This window comes from Mesocricetus auratus, unplaced genomic scaffold (assembly GCF_017639785.1).
Source record: "Mesocricetus auratus isolate SY011 unplaced genomic scaffold, BCM_Maur_2.0 Super-Scaffold_100004, whole genome shotgun sequence".
NCBI classification, from domain to species: domain Eukaryota; kingdom Metazoa; phylum Chordata; class Mammalia; order Rodentia; family Cricetidae; genus Mesocricetus; species Mesocricetus auratus.
In genome coordinates, this window is record NW_024429189.1 from 51588028 (window position 1) to 51607109 (window position 19082).

The following is a 19082-nucleotide window of genomic DNA, read 5'->3' on the forward strand; positions in this document are numbered from 1 at the left end:
TCTATGGCCCTAGCTTCCTGTTTCCACCATATTCAACCATTGTAACTGAGGACCAACTTCCAATATTGTGAATGCCAAATGTTTCCAATCTTGGGAATAATTCTTTTCTGAGTTACCCATGAATTTAATATCTGTTTCAGATAGGGTAAATGCATACCATATGAAATGACCACTTCTTAATGACCACCCCTAAACTTGATAACCTTGGGTATGACTATACCTTGGTAGTTTTTGTATTGTAACTGAATAAACTAAGTTTGGCTTACTAACACTCTTGGCTGTTGTTGGTTGTTTTTTGCTCTTTTGGCTCTTTGTTCTTTGGGGACCTGCCACCCAGTTCCCAAAAACTTACATAGAGAGGCTTATTCTTAATTATAAATTCCTGGCCTTAACGTGGATTGTTTCTAGCAGACTTTTTTTTAACTTAAATCATCCCACTTATCTATTGTCCCTGGGCTTTTGTCTTTCTTTTTTCCTCTGTAATATTACTAGTTCTTATTCCATGACTAACTGTGTAGCCAGGTAGTTGGCCCCTGGAGTCCTCCTCTCCTCATTTTCTCATTGCTTGATCACCCTTTTATGCTGTCTTCTATGTATTTTTTCTGCCTGCCAGTCCTGCCTCTATTATCTCCTTTCTTGCTATGGGATATTCAGGTCTTTATTAAACCAATCAGGTGTTTTAGACAGGCAAAATAACACAGCTTCACAGTTAAACAAATGAACATAAAGGAATACAACATATCTTTGCATCATTAAATAAACACTTCCTACAACATTAAATAATATTCTACAACACTTGGACTGTTCTCTTTAGTTTCATCAAGTAGTGGTATGGTATGTTCTTGTCTAAATTGCTCTGTATCTGAGTATTTTTCTCATTTTCATTTATAATTCTTTCTAAGGCTTGCATGTTATCAATCCCCATTTCACATTTGGCACAAAAAATGTGGCTATTCAGGATAAATTATTAATTACCAAACTGACAGTAATTATAATTGATAATATGCCGACCTCAGTTAAGTCACTTATCTTTTCATTTTCTCTTCTGTTTTCAAGCCATCTGTAGTCTAGGGTCCTAATGCTCCATATTATGATATTTCCCACTCTTGACACGGCAAGGATATTTTCTTTTTAATATTAATTCTTTCCTTGAGGACTTCTCAGATGTCTTACCAAATCTGATGTCTTTTCAGTTTATTCACAGTTGGCATGATTTCTGTCTCTGGTCATGCCCCACATTGTGCACCAAATTTTGTTTTTAACAATCTCAAAAGCTCAATTTACCCATAAAGTCTCAAGAGCCATATGGTGGGGCTAAAGCCTACTAGGTCAGAAAGGCAGAGAAAGCACCTGGTGACCTTCCTCCACTGATATTCCAGAAAAAGACCTTTCTTCTACACCATCTCAAACTCAATGTTTTCCCTTCTATTTCTTGTGAAACCCCCTCTTACTCTCTGTGGTTTAATCCTATCCTTACTTCTTATCAACTGCTCACTTGCTTTCCTCTTGACCTATGGTTGATTTATTTATTTCTATTTATAGTATTCAAGCAGAAAGATCTTGGATTAAAGTTATGCACTAGATCAGAACTACACCACAACTAGACACAGGATTTTCCAATAAATAATGCCATCTCAAAGTTCATGGTTTAATCAAATATCCTGCAATGTGTCTGAAACCAGACTTGAACTTAATAGGCATGTTACCTTCATAAATTACATGACGAATGTTTTTCTTAAATATATTTTGAAAACTTTCTTAAATGTAACAAGTTATACACGGTGTTTTGAATATCAGAAATATATTTACCTATTAAGCTTCTTAATCATGATGGGGTACACTTCATGTTACTGCATCTAAACCATCAAATGATCCTTGTGGTTTTACCCTGTCCAAAATTCAATACTAATCATATTTTTGGAAATCATATGAGATTTCCTAGTGAGGCAATTGCCTGAATTAAACATCCTCACGTGGTTTTTGTACTATTGTGTTTATGCTACACAAAATATGCAATAAACCACAGAAAATAAACATATCTAATTTCAGTCAAATATGAAGCACAGAAGTTTGCAACAAATAGATAAGAGTATGTGTTAAAATGTCTTATCAGACAAGCTCTTGAGATGTTTAGAGTTGTATCCCTGATCTTCTATTCAATGCAATAAACTATATTTAAAATATTTTAAAGTTTAAAATAGGATGTTACATTCTTCAGTATCTGAACTAGGTTTATATTTAAAATGTGTTCAAAATATAGTATTATAATTTAGAATAGCTTTACAGGGTAATTTCAAGAAAACTTACACTAGAGGAGATATTTTTTTCTTTTTTATTATCACTTTTTATTTTAATTTTAAATAGCCTGTTTTACATGTCAATCCCAATTCCCTCTCCCTCCACCTCCCGCACTCCCCACCCCCCAGCCTCCCACCCTATTGCCAATTCCTTCCACATAGGGTATATCTAGAGTCTGACATTTCCCTCAGGGTAGGGTCCAGGCACTCCCCTAAGAGTCCAGGCTGAGAGAGCATCCCTTTTTGTGCTATGGGCAAAAGATGACTGTTTGTATTCCAGGGATAGACACTGATCCACTGCTCAAGGCCCCATAGGTTGCCCAGGCCTTCTCACTGACACTCACATTCAGGGGGTCCAGATCAGTCCCATGCTGGCCTCCCCACTGTCGGTCTGGGGTCCAAGAGCTCTCCCCTGTTCAGAGGAGATAATTTAATCAGAATTTGAGACCATCTCAATTTTTACTACTTTAAAAATATTGTAAGTAATCTCTAAAACTTTCTTTCCATTAAAGTATTGATTGGAATACAAAAATGGCAATGTGGGCAAATGTACATATCAAGTTCCTTGTGTATAATACCTGATCTATAATTTTGCAGAAAGAAGAAAGCCTTGCTACGGAACCAACACATTACTTCATACACAGAATTATGAGTACCTCATCATACAACCAGGAAGATCTCATTTCTGGGTACATAAAATTTAATGCAGAACAAATCTAGTAATCTAAGCTGAAAGAATGAGTGTGTTAGTAAATCTGTAGTTGGAAAAGGTCTAGCATCAAATCCTCCTCACTTATGAGTCCCATTCCTTGACTCCACACCCTTTAAGTTTTCTCTTAACACACAATACTGTACTTCTAGTTACCTGATCTCTACATATCTTTTGGACACTTGCTTTCTTGTATATAAATGTTGTGGATCAGATATTTGATAATGTGATAGAGTTCTGCTGCTGCTTGTGGTTGTTACTATAACCCAATGGATACCCATAGAGTCAGCAGCAGATAGTGTGCTGTCAGTACAGAAAGATTTCTGCTCAGCTTTGTTAAGTAAGTTAAAGGTATATAACTCTGCCTTACAAAAAGAATACAAAGAAGACATAGAAAAATGTTAAGCTTGAGTGCTCAAAAATCAATCTTAAAAGCACAAATTGCCGGGCAGTGGTGGCGCACGCCTTTAATCCCAGCACTCAGGAGGCAGAGGCAGGTGGATCTCTGTGAGTTCGAAGCCAGGCTGGACCGACAGCCTCCAAAACAATACAGAGAAACCTTGTCTCGTAAAACCAAAAATAAATATATAAATAAAAGCACAAATTATCTGAATTAGTATAAAACACAGAAGTCAACATATAAATTATTAAATAGAATAAGAAGTATTCTTTGTGTGACAATGTGGTCAATATGAATTCATTACAAAGAATGGAAGATATTTGCAAATTATGTACATATTTATATATACACATGGTCAATATCTAAACTACTTCCCTACTTTAAGGTAAAACAACAAAAACAATTTAAAAACACAAATTATTTGAATAGAAAAATCCTCTAAAAAGATGTACAAAAAGTACATGAAAGGTGCTCCACATCACTAATCACTAAGGAAATGTAAATCAAAATCAGAAAAGATACCATTTTGAAATCAAGGCAGTCACTGAAAGGAAAGGGGAGAGAAAAGAGAGCACGAGAGAGAAAAGAAAATAAGTATTAAGGATGGATCTAAATCGAAACCTTTATGCACTGATAGTAAAATTATAAAATTGTGAAATCATTGTGAAAAACAGTGTGGAGCTTTCCTAAAGAATTAGCATGTGGCCCATAAATTAAGTATACTCATAAAGAACTGAAAACAGTTACTGCAACAGATGTCAGTGAAACTGTATCAAGATGTCATGATTTACAATAGACAAACAACCTTCCATCATTGTTCATCAGGGGATAAATTCATGAGAAAATGTGTCTTATTCTTTTGAATATCATCTACTATTTAAAGAAAATACTCACCCAATACAATACACATAAATATAGATGACATTGAACTAATTAGAATAAGTCACAAAATGACAAAAACAGTTATGATTCTACTTATTTGGAGTATTCAAAATCCCAAAGATACAAATTATAATAGTCATTTTCTAAAGGAAAATGGGTGTTGGTGTTTAAGTACAAACATGTCTAGAGGTGGGAGATAGTAATTTTTGTGCAGTAATGTAAATGTGGTTAATGGCGCTTTAAGGTTGTAAATTTTATGTATATTTAATAATATATTTAAAATGGAGAAAATAAATTTGTAAATCATTCTCCATCCATTTTGAAAATGGCAGCTTGTTGTTAACCAGCAGCTAATTTGTTAAATAAATATATTAAAATTGTTCTTTTTTTATTTTATTTTAGTGAAGCAGAAGAGTTTAAACCAGATCTAAAGGGTAAAGTATTGAAAGGTTGGATATTTTTCTTAACTTCTAGAAACTGATGAAAAAGTAACTTTATTGACTATTTTGATAACTTATTTATTTCCTACTGGGAAAATGTTAGTCATTAACTTGAAACTGATAGTAGTTTATTTCTCCATTAAGTATAACTACTTTTAGGAAGTGACTCATTATTATGTCACCCAGCTGTTAAAATAAGCCAAATCCTTTGTTTTATATAAATTTAGTCTGATATTATAATTTATTATAAGTGTTATGCTAATTTACACCGGGACTAGAACTGGATTTAATTACCTCATTGAAAAGTTATACTTTCCTTATAACAAATCCTACTTACCTCTACTAAGATGCAAAAGTCCTTTTAAAGACTAAATAGAGTTGCTCACAATAATTACTGGCTAGCATGAATTGTTTACTTTTGTTTTTAAATATCAGCTTATATGAATACCAGTTAATCACATTTTTGAATGTTTTATTTCAATATTTGTTCAGCTCTCGGGGGATATATCTGATTAAATGAAAAACAAAACGTAGAAGAGGTATAGAAGTCGTTTTTACTACAGCATGGCCTTGAATTTCAAGCCACAAGTTTATGATAATTGTTTCTCTGCAATCCACTCAAGCAAACCTTCTCTGAACTGGGATGTAGAAATCATTTTCACTGTTGCTAGCAGCAATTCTTTCTGAACACCATCAACACATCATAATCTGTATGTGAGATTCCCGAGTTCTGAATTGTGAGTTACAAGATCCAGCTAGGAACTACTTAGTGCAATTCTTTTATTTCATTATTGAAGACATTCAAGCAGGAGGTGAAGGTATTAGTGTCTAACATGTCCAATTTTTTGTCTAAGAGTTCACACTGGGCCTCATTCCTTGTGGTTAACTTTTTTGTACTATTTTGTTTTGTTTCACTTTGATGTTTGCATATTTTTTTATATTTTTAGTGATATTGTTACTGACCAAGTCATTTATTCATTGATTAATCTAAAGATTCACTAAACAGTTCCAAAGTTGTTACAATATTCCTGTGTAATCAATACAGACAATGTTTGTTCTTATGGAATTTACATGTTAACTTGAGTTGAAGAGTCCAATGATCAGAATATAAGATAAATCCAGAGGTTGTTAAGTCCATTCCAATTTTACTAATGACTAAATTTCAAGATATTACAATGGTTACAAGACCTCCTATCATTAGCTTATACTACTCCAATTGCCTTTCTTAACTCTTCCTCTGTTTTCCTTGTGGCTTCCTCTACTCCAACAAACTAATTCCAGACCTCTTTGCCATCCTTAAATCCTAGACAGCCTTTCACTTGACAAGACTTTTGGAGTTTTCTTTCCCCTTAGTCTACCTTATTTTTCCTTCACCTGTAGATTTTTTTCCACTTCACTATCCCAGAAAGAACTCTTCTGATCACAGGCCCTGAAAGTGAAATTAATTGTCTTTTGTGATCTTAAGTAGGCCACATCTTTGCTTCCTTTTTCTCTCTCCTGCAGTTGTCTTAAAGATCATGTATTTTAATTATTGATCTTGACTGCTTTTTATTGAATGCAAGCTTAGTGAATTGGTATCCACTGAAGCCTGAAATAGAACATCAGCATATAGATGTTAAAAACGTTGAATAATACAGGATCTGGAAGGAACTAAATAAGTGGGAAAGAAGCAGGGGAAAACAGTTTGGGTTATGAGATTAAGGTATCCATTAGACACTCAAGCTGAGCATCATGTGAACCATTGGATATTTCAATAGAGATTTCAATGGAGGTTGTCTGAATATACTTATTCCTATTTTCATATAATATAAAACAAAATTTCAAGTAAGTGTGAATAGCTGAGCCACTTAGATAACTGGAACTCTTACATACCTCTTAATCAAAGCAGTTTTCTAGATAGTCCTGAAAGCCCAAAGCCTATCCCCTGTAGAAACATGAAAAAAACTGATGCTTACAGTTTGGGCTCTTATATAACACCATTTCAAAGAAAATGTCATTTCAGTCATGTGAAATATAAAGTAGAATCAGATCCTTTAGGAATATAATTAATTAATCATGAAGTTATTAATACTGCCAGATATCTCAATCATTCCTACTTGAAGTTTAGCCTTTACTTTTTTCTATAATCTTTATTGCTCTCAAAAGTTATAATATTCACTTCTGATGGCTTTTGATTACATCATATGTAGAGAGGACATAGTACCTGAGTGTGTCGTATTTCATTGTGTCTTCTTATAACACAGTCAGAATAGATAATCTTATTCCCATTTTACATATGAGGAAACTGAGTCAGAAAAGTTACATTTAACTTGTACCCACTTCTAAGCAATGAAGGTAAGGCTCAACAGACATCCTCTGCTGGCAGATTAGTTCCCCACTGAAAATGGTTCTCTGAGAATCTTTTAAAGTTCTTTCTTCTCCCTTGTTTCAATGACGCATTGACCTCCTTTGGAACCCCATGTAGCTTTTTGATCTGAAGTGATCTCATTGGATTTTCTCTGAGTATTAACTCAGAGACACCCTGTTTTAAAACATCATCACTTACTATTTCTGGCATGTGTTTTGTTTTTGATACTGAGTCTTAATATGTAGTTCTGGCTAAACTGGAAATTGTTGTAGAGACCAAACAGGCCATGAACTCATAGAAATCAGACCGCTTCTGCTGAGATTAAAAGTGTGTGCCACCATGTCTGACTCACCTTTTTGTAACTAGATGAATATAAAACATGTTAAAGTTCAAAAGGGCCTTAGTAGCTATCATTTAAGTAATCTCTCTTTTACAAGATCATACTCATCTTTCATTTCCAAGTGGAAGCAAAAATGACATAACATTCTAGGGCTCCTATTTGTTTCAAATTTGTTACAACTGTCAATTAATTAAAATAATAATAACTCTGTATGGCCAAGTTATATTATTTGAGGTGAAAATACTGGATTTGTATCAACAATTATATATGTGTGTGTGTTTATGAATGTGTATATGTAAGAAAAAGTATGTTTTCATGACTTTCACAGGATGTTCTCAGGAACCACATGCAGGGAACTCAAGCAGTGTTCAGGTAATATTTTTTAATATCCTCTAACTTCTGTACATTGGGGTTTAGCTGTAAAGTAGCTCAGTTTTCAAATTCTATCACAGCCTGAGTTGCCAGAATTACTGAGGCAAATCAGGAAACACTGACCTATTCATAATCAGTCAAGCCATACTCAGATCTCTGCATCTGAATGAGACCTGTCCTTAATACCTGAAAAGTCCCTTTATGAAAGTTTCTTACACTTGGATTCTCATAAGAATTCATTATTTGGGTGAGCAGAGTAAGTTACTGATTCTCAATATGTGACAATTCCATTAATAGCTTGTTCTTGTTCTAAGGAAAAGCCTAAAGGCTTAGCCTCAGGCTAAGGGTCCAGCTATCATGTGGTAAATGGAGACAGGATACATAGGGCAACTTCACGGATGAGTCAAGAGGACTATAGATGCCTGATGTCACCCATATTGCCATGTTCATACTGACTGACACTTCACATCCTGCTATCTTCTACACTGGGCTCTTTCTACATTCCTCTTCCTCAACCCTTTTGTAGATCCTGCTGTATCTTTTATTTGTTTCATTCTTTTTCACAGTATCTTCTTGGTTTAATTTAATCCAGTTCCATAATTTCCCCCACATCCACAAAAACAGAATTACAAATTCCCCAGGAACTCAGCCGCTTTCAAGTATTAAAATATACTACCATTTTCAGATCAAATTCATAACATTCTGGATCACACTTAAAGACATTTTTGTCATTTTTCCAAAGAAACCAGTTACTTCTCCACTCAGTTTCATTTTTATTTATGAATGCTAGCATCTATTTAATAATCTCCAATCTCAGTTAACTCATACCTTGCAGAAAATAAAATCATATGTCAATGGAAGAAGTTCTAGTCTAGTAGTCATTAACATTCTTTGGATGATGCTAAATTCCTAGATAGTCTATACCCTTTCCCTGTAGTACTTTCCTAGTTTGTTACCTTTTCCATGTCCAAACTGTTGTCAAAATTGTTACTCAGTGCATTTCTAAATAAAGTACTTTTCACATACACATATTCTCCAGTTGATTATAACTGAAAACTGTAGACAATACTGAGGATGTGAAAATAAATAGTAGACATTTAGGCACGGAAATCAAATCTCAAAGAGCAGTCAGTACCATTTTTTTTTAATTTCTATCACTATTTGCTGGCACAATTTTGAAAATTTCATAGGAAAAAACCCAATAGAATGAAGTTCGCTTACACAGCCTTGGTATTTAACCCATGAGTGGTAGAGGATGGATTGTTTTACCTGCTACCTTGACAAGTGTCAGTCATGAAGATAAATTTGGGAGGAAGTGTATTCTTTCTTAGCAGGGAATGTAACACTACCAAGGTGATGAACACTATGAGGTGGACCTGTTTTGTTTCTATTCTTTGTTTATTGTCATGGAACAATGGAGGTGGATGCAATCCTAAGGAGTATGAAACATAACATATAAGAGACTAGAGCCCTAGGGCATTTTAACCAGATAATTAAATGGACAAGGTCTGTTAAGAGTCCAAAATAAGGCAAATTATAGAGAGGCAGAGGAAAGGTAGTACTCACCTATCTGTGTGAAGTTTCTCTTGAGTACTTGACAAAAGGTTTTGAGAACTTGAGTCTTGGTAGTGGCCAAATTTTGTCTTTTAGGATCAGTTGCTACTCTTAATTTAGAAAAATGACACAGGTCTCCAAATTAAAACTAGAGTAGAGTGTATCCTTCCTTGCCTGCCACTTTGGTTTTTCCCTAGCCAGCCACCTGGGCCCTGCCACAGTTGCCATCCCCAAATAGCACACAGGACGCTATATTAATTATGAAAATGTTGGCCGTTTGCTTAGTTTCTTACTGGCTAGCTCTGACTTAAGTATTTAACCCATAATTGTTAATCTAAGTATTCTCTTACCTTACTCCTCAAGTAGTCTACATTGTCTCTGACTGTGCCTCTCATTCCCAGAATCCTCCTTGACTTCTAGTCTCACTTACCTTGCTTCCCTATTGGCCAACAGTGCTTTATTCAAACCAATCAGACATATTTTTACAGAATTTGTTCCTGCAAATACCAAAATAAGAAGTGACTGTTGTTTCAGAACCTGTAATTATTAAACTTTCCATAGAGAAAATTGAGAGCTGCAGAGCAAAGCATTCTGGCTTTTTCCTTATACTTTTTTCTTTTCTCAGACATGTTTGCAATGTATGTCAATGAATGCAAAGGGAGATGTGGGCAAACCGCTAACCTTTTCCAAGAGTCAATACAGGTCTGCCTGTGGTCATCATGTGGTTATACCCAAGGTCATCACCCATCATATAAACAAATCCTCAGAACTATAACTGGCAAAGTTAACCTGCCTGAGGCTCAGAGGGGGCTTATTTGAAACAGAAGAATACAGATTTCACTTGGGTGAAATTTTATGTTTTATATTTATTTAGGTATTTCTCGGCATATGTAATCTTTACTATCTAATGACTAAGTATGCCAATTTGTCTTGGCAGTTTGTCACCATCTTTGAAGGATCAAAAAATATGGCCAGCAGTGCATGCCCCTCAAAGGAACACATTTCAGGTACAAAATACAGTAACTTTTAGCAACTATTGAAATAAAACTCTTATTAATACTATTGTGAATGTAGACATTTTTATCACTGATCCTTCCAGGATGAATGGCCCTTGTCTTGTACATTGTTAATATGGGATTATATACTATCCGAACTATTTAAATAAAAAAATCTTTAGATTATTATACAAATTGTCTTTAACTTTTGACATGAAGGGGCAACAGATGATACAACTAACATTTTTAGGCCACAGCTATCCATATGCTACTAAAGAAGTAGAAATAATTGAGGAGGAAAACCATAGTGAGCTGTCCATAGCTGCTGAGCTACATAGATCCCCCCAGGATTTTTATGGCCTACAGTCATTTAGAAGCAGCATTGTTCACAAGAAAGTATGGCTTCCTGAGCAAATGTAATAATGACTGTAACTCAGTGGAACTGGCAAGACCCATTCATCACCAGAATGCTAGATTCTTAGTATTTTCAGAGCTCTCTCTCTCTCTCTCTCTCTGTCTCTCTCTCTCTCTGTGTCTCTCTCTGTGTGTGTCTCTCTCTCTGTCTCTCTCTCTCTGTCTCTCTCTCTCCCTCTCTCCTCTCTCTGTCTCTCTCTGTCTCTCTCTCTCTGTCTCTCTCTCTCTCTCTCTCTCTCTCTCTGTCTCTCTCTCTCTCTCTCTCTCTCTCTCTCTCTCTCTCTAAGAGAAACCAAATACGAATATTCCCAACTTTTGAAAGTTATATATTGAAGTTAGGAAAATGTTGGACTTCGACCTCTTGTATGTTTTCATAAACTGAGGTACTTGGTTAAAGACTCGGGGGTTATTAATATCTGATACAGAAAACGGAATCTAAACTCTGTCATTTTCAACATCTATGCAGTCATATCTTACATGGTGAAGAAATATACCTATGGACTTTCAAAAGGAAATTTATACAAAATAGAGAAATCACAGCCCCTACTATATTTCTTCTTACACTTGAGCACTAGAAAGTAGAATCCACATAAGAGCATTGTACGGTATCTCCCTGTTCAGTTCCTTAGGCATTTTCAAATATTTTCAGGAGGGACAAGAAGTGGACTTTACACACTTACTTGGAAGATGCCTCAAGGTCAAGTGAATACTACACCATGAGAGACAAAATTACTGAACTGTACTCCTAGCTTAGACTTATAGACAAGGTCTTTGACAGTACCAAAACACATCACCCATAAATAAAGACAATGCTCTGCATCTTTCCTTGGGGGGAATATAACAAGTCAAGTGAAGACACTGTAACTCTGCTTTAGTTTCCACAAATTAGTTTACAGATGCCAAATTCTGAGTTCTAAACCATTGCTATAATGTAACTACTTCAGTTATCTCTCACTTTATTAATACTGTCTTTTTCCACAGAAACATCCAAGAACACTATTTCCAAGCAAGGGTCTAAAATGCTGGCAAAGGTATCTTCAACTCTGTCAAAGGTGTTCTCCCGATCTAGTGGCAGTATTCTGAACTCCTCTTCACCACCTCACCAGGATAAGCACTAAGCTTCTCCACTTGATAAAATTGTGATTTCCTATAAAATAAAATATTTAAAGTGGAACATACTGTCCAATTATTATAATAATTCAACTTAAAATATGTACTTTAGTTAGAGGTATAGTAAGGTTTGCAATTTAATGAAATTATTTTCCCAAGCCCTTGCATACACTCCTCCTTACTATATTTCAATTTCATGGACATTTTTATTAATAGTTATTACATGCATATATGCATATGCATACATGTCCATACATATAACCAGTCTTTTCTATATACTGTTACTTATATGCATAATTTCAAGGCTGACCACTTGATATTGAATAGCCAGTTGATGTGCTTTTTCCTAGGGAAGTCTGTTTCTTCTGCTCTCAGCATTCCTTAGCTGCCTATAGTTCTTTGTGAAGGGCTGAGGCCTTGAATTCTTTCTCCCTTCCAAGTTAAAACGTCTGTTGTTGTTGCCCTTGTTCAGCTCATGTTTAGGCAACCATGTTGATGAAACTTTAAGGATGTAACTTCTGAAATTACAAGGAGACAAAGCCTCACAGCAAATCCCCTCTTCTGCTGTCTCACACAGTCTTCCTGCCTTCTCTTCAGCAGTGTGCATTGAATCTTAGGTGCCCCAGTTCTGTATATGTTTCATTTGGAACAGATTTTAATCAGCATAGAGAAACAGTAAATTAAGTAAAAAATCTATATAATGCAGGACCATACTGGTCAATATGTGCACCTGCAGGTATATGTATACATATTAATTACAGTGTTTAAATTTGAGTAAAACAATTTGTCTCTTAGAGAAGTTATTTCTTTATTGTGAACTTAAAAATTAATTTGAGCTATTTTTATAGTAATTTGCTATATACACCATAAGCATCAATGATTCAACTTCTGTATATAATAAGTGTTTTCTATGAAAATTTCAGTAATATTTTAAACTTCACTATTATCTGTATGCTGTGACAGCAAGTGACTAAAAATTTAATTAATAAATCAAGCAACCCAAAGTACCTGCTAGAACTGAATGTGAACTTTGCCTGCTAGAATTTTTTTAGGATTCATATTCCTAATATGATTGTAAAGTATATGTCATAGCCATTATGAATTATACAAAACAATTATGAACTAAGGCACATTCAGAGAATTCATGTCTCAGCAGTTTACATAGTTTCATCATCACCTATGGAGTATTACTTCTGAACTTTTATTTTTATTACTGGTAAAGCTAGAAAGAAGCTAAGATATTGTCCTGGATAGGTTTCTTTTGTTTTGATAAATACCATGTCCAAGAACAACTGGAAAAGAAAGTATTTATTATAGCTTATAACTCTCAAGGAGGAACACTTCCTACTTCCTCCTCAGGGTTTGCTTAACCTACTTTCTTAAACAACCCAGGGCCACCTGCCCAGCAGTGACACTGTCGACAGTGATCTGGTTCATCCTTATCAATCAGTAAAGACTTGCTTACAGACCAATCTTACAGAGATACTTTTTCAACCAACCTTCCCTGTTCCCAGATATGTCTGAGTTTGTGTTGACAAAAACTTACTAGCTCAGATATTAAAATTATTAACTAGAACTTTAAAAAAATTGGTACTAAATGTATTAATAGTAAATAAAAGAAGGCATTTTGAGGAAGAAAATACAGTGAGGAAACTATATGCAAGAATTATATGAGTTCTGGAAATTATGGAATTCCTTTGAGGGATTTTCTTGGTCACATTATTTGAACAAGAAAAGTCACTCTGAAATGTGAGCAGCCGAGATAAAAGTTGGCAGGAAGCTTTGCTTTTTCTCCTTGCCATTAATTACTCTGGCTGGCAAGTCAACCTGTCCCATCCTGGACACTAGTGAATTAGGGCAGAGCTATAGGCTTCCAATGAAGACTTAAAATCCAGACTCTTCTGTAATCTTCTGATCATTTTCAAGGATCTTTTCACCAGTATTCTTCAAAGACACAAACTGGTGTTTTGTAGTGTCTTTGCAGAATATGGTGAAATGAAATGTGTAATAACCAATAGCAAGAAGTACTGAAGTACTCTGGTAAATCCACAAACCCATAGAAACTAAACAAAATTCTCTTCAACAATGACTGAGCCAAACATGAAATCAAAAGTGGATTTTAAACATGTCTTGAGAAAAATGAAAATGAAAATATAATAAATCAGACCTAGTAGGATTCCAAGAAAGAACCCTAAAGGGGAATTTTATGCAGTTAGTCACCATTAAAAATAAAGAAAAAAGCCAAAAAAGCTCTCAATGACTGAGGAAAATAAGAACAAACAAATCTACAAATTATCATAAGAAAGGAAATAAAAATATCAGAACAAACATAAGTAATATAAAAAACAAAAGTCAGCAAATAAAAAGTTTCTTTGAAAACTTAAGTCAAAAGTCCCCTAATCTAAACAGGAAAGAAGATCCAAATAAGCTAAGAGAATTAGCATAGAGGTCTTGGAAGCCACAAATGATTATAATGAGCTATTATGAATAATTCTATACAACAGAATGCGTAACTGGAGGAAAGAGATGCATTCTTAAAGACATGCAGCCTCAACATGTGACTCAAGATGAAGATGAAAACATAGACAAATATATGAATTCTAATAAAAAAGTCTCATAGAATGCCGTAGTAGCATATTCCTTCATAGATGTAGTCTGCTAGTATTCAAAGAATAATTAGTGACAATTATCTACAAATATTTCTAAAATGTAAAAATACATATATGTCCAAACTCTTATATTTTTGCTTGTGAGCCTAGCCTTTAATGACTAAGCCATCTCTCTCCAGCCCAGACCCAGAAAGACAAACTTGATATATACCCACTTGTAAGTGGAGATAAGCTGTAAAGGAGAACCATGTTACATTCCACAGACCCAGGGACACCAAGGAGCAAAGAGGGCTCATGGTGGGAGCATGGATCTCCCTGAGAAGGAGAAATAGAACAGAATCTGAGGATGTGGTGGTAGTGGGTGGAGATGGGAACATGAGGGATGGGGAGATGGAAGGAGCAAGTGCTGAGAGACACTACCAGAATTGGGGGCATTTCAGTGACATGGTGGAAACCCAATGCAATGGAATCTCCCAGGAGTATACAAGTGCGACCTTAACTAAAACTCACTGTAATATGGATAGGGATTACTTGCCTGTAACCAGGCAAAGTTTCCAATGTAGGGATTGGGACACTACAGCCACAAAGCCTGCAACCTACAATTTGTCTTTGCCTACAGGATGTGTTGGGCTAAAGGTAGTACAGAACTTATAGGAGTGGCCAACCAATGAACTGGTCTAGCTTGAGACCCATGCCACAAGAGGAAGCTCACCCTTGACATTGCTCAATGGACCAAGAATCAGAGCCTAAATTGCTTACAGACCTAAGAATAGGATCAAAAATGACTGACCAAAAACAAACAAACGAATACCATGACCAATAATGATACTCTGCCACACTTGTACACCAGACCCTAGCACAATCATCTTCAGAGAGACTTCATCCAGCAACTGAAAGTAGCAGATGCACAGATCCTCAACTAATATGAGAAGGTGTTGGTGGAATCCTACAGAAGAGGGGAAGGAAGGACATAGGAGGATACCACACACAAACCTACAACCAGGGCAAACATAGACTCACAGAGACTGAGCCAAAAGTCAGAGAATCTGCATGAGTCTGACAGGTCCTCTGCATATATGTTACAGTTGTGCAGCAAGGTGTTCTTGCGAGACTCCTAACAATGGGAGCAGGAGCTGTCCCTGGCTCTTTTACTAGGTTTTAGGATGGTGTTGCTCAAGCTGGGTTACTTTGTCCAGCCTTAATATGAGGTGAGTGGGTGAGGGGGTGGGGGTGCATAGTCTACTGAAACTTGATATGTCAAGGTCTGTTCTTTTCTGAAGGGAAATGGTGGATTGGATTATTGAGGGGGAAGGGACTGGAGGAGAGAAGGGAGGAGAAACTGCAGTCGGATCTAATATATTGCAGAAAAATAAAACATAAATAAATACTTCCAAACTCACTTTATGAAACTTGCATTACCCTGCTAACTAGAGTCAGAGACAAGTCATCAGTTTTCTGCTTAAAATGTTTTCAGTGAAATAAGCATTAACTATAATGATTTAACTTTATGAGATTTTTATGCTATTCAGAATAAAATCTGGAAGTCATAACAAAACATGCAATATGCTCTTTATAAGTAAAATTCTTATATTTAATAGGAGAAATCAAAACTACTGTATGATTTTAGGATATTCATTTAAAAATATTTTATATAAACATTTAGAAAGCTAAAATCCTAGTAGAATTTGTGCATTCCTTTTATAAGTTTTATTATTTTTATTGGTCTTATGTGTATTGTGTTTTGACTGCATGTGTGTGTAGTGCCCACCAAGGCAAAAAGAGGGCATTGAATTCTCTAAAACTGCTGTTTTAGAAGGTGTAAGAGGTAGTGTGGGTGCTGAAAAATCAAGTCAGGTCCACTGGAAAGGCAGCAAGTGCTCTTAACCATGAATTTATCTCTCCAACTTCTATTCTATCACTAATACTTATTAAATAGTCTATAAATGCTTCATCAAATGATTTCAGATTGAATTGTATACATCTGAACATATGTAAGTTGGCAGGAAGCTTTGCTTTTGCCTCATTGCCATTAATTACTCTGGCTGGCAAGTCAACCTGTCCCATCCTGGCACTGATGAATTAGGGCTCAGCTTCAGGCTTCCATTGAAGACTTTTTAATTGCTGCACAACTGCATATATTGTATTGTATATATATATTGTAATTTTAATGTTTCTTGGACATTTTCAAATTTTAGGTTTATTTAAATCCTTATAAATCTGCCAATTATATTTTTAAAATCCAGATATAGCTTCTACCCACAAATATAGAGTGAAATATGAATACAAAAGTGGCTTTAAGGGCTCCATGTGTTGACCCTTTGGAGTACTCCAGAGGAAATTCATGGGTGATGAGACACGAGCATTTATTCTACAGCATCTACAGCAGTGTCTTTCTAAAAGACAGAATTTAGTAATTAAATCAGTGTTAACACAAGGTACAGGAGTGCTTGCTACATGCTAAAATCAGATCCACTGATACAATTCAGATTTCATACACTGCACTTTGCTTATATCCTTACACATTTATGACTTTGTCTTCTGTCACTGTTTTACTTTAATCAACAAGAGCTCAGACCCTTGAAGGTCAGGATTTAAATGTTTTGTTTTAAATTGTCTTTTCCTTTTTTCCCCTCAATATATGTTTTTATTTAAATTAAAAACATGAATGCTTCACATGTCAATCCCAGCTCCCTCTCTCCCCTCCTCCTTAGTCCCTCCACCAGCTCCCCCAGTGCCCCATCCAGTCCCCACATCATTCCCCAGGGAGGGTGAGGGCCTCCTTGGGGGTATCTCTAGAGTCTGTCATTTCATCCAGGCCAGGACCTAGGCCCTTCCCCATGTGTCCAGACTGAGAGAGCATCCCTCTATTTGGAATGGGCTCCAAAAGATCATTCATACACCATGGTAAACACTGATCTACTATTCGAAGGACCCAGTGATTTCTGTGGCCTCCTCACTGACACTACATTCATGGAGTCTGGATCAGTCCCCTGTTGGCCTCTCAGCCATCAGTCTGGGATTCAAGAGCTCCCCCTTATCTGGTCAGCTGTCTTTGTGGGTTTTACCATCATGGTCTTGACCCCTTTGCTCATCATTCCTCCATTTCTGTCACTGGGTTCCAGGAATGCAGTTCAGTGTTTAGCTGTGGGTATCTGTCCCTGCTTCCATCAGTCCCTGGATGAAGGTTCTAGAATGGCATATAGGGTAGTCATCAATCTTATCATCAAGGAGGGACTATTAATGTAGTCTCTCCACTACTGCTTAGTTTGCCAGTTGGTGTTATCCGTGTAGATCTCTGGAGATCTCACTAGTGTCAGCTCTCTCTTCCAGCCTATAATGACTTGATCTATTATGGTATCTCTCATCTTGCTCTCCTCTATTCTTAACTCAACCTCCCTGCTCCCCCATGCCTTCTTCTCCCCTCCTCTTATCCCCCTCTCTTTTTCCTGGTTCCCTGTCCCCTCCCCCAATGTTCCAGATCTGCTCAGGAAATCTTGCCTCATTTCACTTCTCTGGGATATCATGCATCTCTCTTGGGAATTTCCCTGTTTCCCAGACAAACTGGCACTGGGATTGTAGGCTGACACTTCCCTGATCCACATCTGAAGATGCCCCACAACTAAAGAGTGGATAGAAAAAAAGTGGTAGATTTACACAATGGAATACTACTCAGCAGAAAAAAAGCAGTGGAATCTTGAAATTTGCAGGCAAATGGATGGTACTAGAGGAAACCACCCTGAGTGAGGTAACCCAGACACAAAAAGACAAACATGGTATATAATTTTTAATGTTTTATTAGCAGTGATGGTCTAGAAGCATTTTTAGATGGTTGGCTCTCATTGCTATATTTTGTAAACTGCACACTTTTGTACACAAATGTCGCGACCACCCTCGACCAGCAAAAATGACGCAGCAATGAGGAATCTTCTCACAGTTTATTCGGGAAACTTGCTTACAGGGAGTGGCCCCGACCCCAGGGAGCCAATCAACTACACCCAGGTGGCTCGCTAGGATAGGTTGTCACCAAGCAGATCTAGAAGGGTATGTGGCCTCACTCCTAATAAGGAGTTGTTTACTTACTGAGAGTACTCACCGTCCGGCTGGTGAAATGCGGAAACTAGCGCCATTTATAGGCCCGGTACTCTGCAGCTCCCAACACACAAATATTTACTTCAATTTATTTTAGTTTAACTTTTTGCAAAGTTTTATTTTTAACATATTTTAATTATAATTACATCACTTTTCAGATGTATTTGCTCCCTCAAACCCTTCCCACGACCCTCCACACTTAACTTGATAGCCTCTTTTTCTTTGATTTTTATTGTTAACAGATATTTATATAATAATTACAACTTGCTGTGTATGGTGTCAGGGTTGACCACTCTGCACTGGATATTCTCAGTGTATAAACTGACTTTAAAACCTGAAAATATAGATTATAAAAGGAAATAAAATATCAAAAACAATGAATCATGAAAAATTCTTTAGAAAATTATGATAGCTCAGTTTGTAGAATTGCATTGACTATGAAAATATTACTCAGACCCAGACTTTTTAACACTAGAATCAGTGCAATCATACCAACTATCTACTAAGATAGTCTTTACCCTCAT

The 19082-nt window shown here is 36.1% G+C and overlaps 1 protein-coding gene across 1 annotated transcript in view; it reads left to right on the plus strand.

Moving 5' to 3' along the window:
* Window positions 1–11916, plus strand: part of Fsip2 (fibrous sheath interacting protein 2) — an 85438-nt gene extending 73522 nt beyond the window's left edge. Inside the window, exons 20-24 of the mRNA XM_021233990.2 lie at window positions 2895–2986; window positions 4691–4737; window positions 7744–7787; window positions 10279–10348; window positions 11732–11916. Coding sequence (XP_021089649.1) covers window positions 2895–2986; window positions 4691–4737; window positions 7744–7787; window positions 10279–10348; window positions 11732–11868 — 390 coding nt within the window. The 3' untranslated portion in view covers window positions 11869–11916. The remainder of the gene's footprint in view (window positions 1–2894; window positions 2987–4690; window positions 4738–7743; window positions 7788–10278; window positions 10349–11731) is intronic.
* The last annotated feature ends 7166 nt before the right edge of the window (window positions 11917–19082 follow it).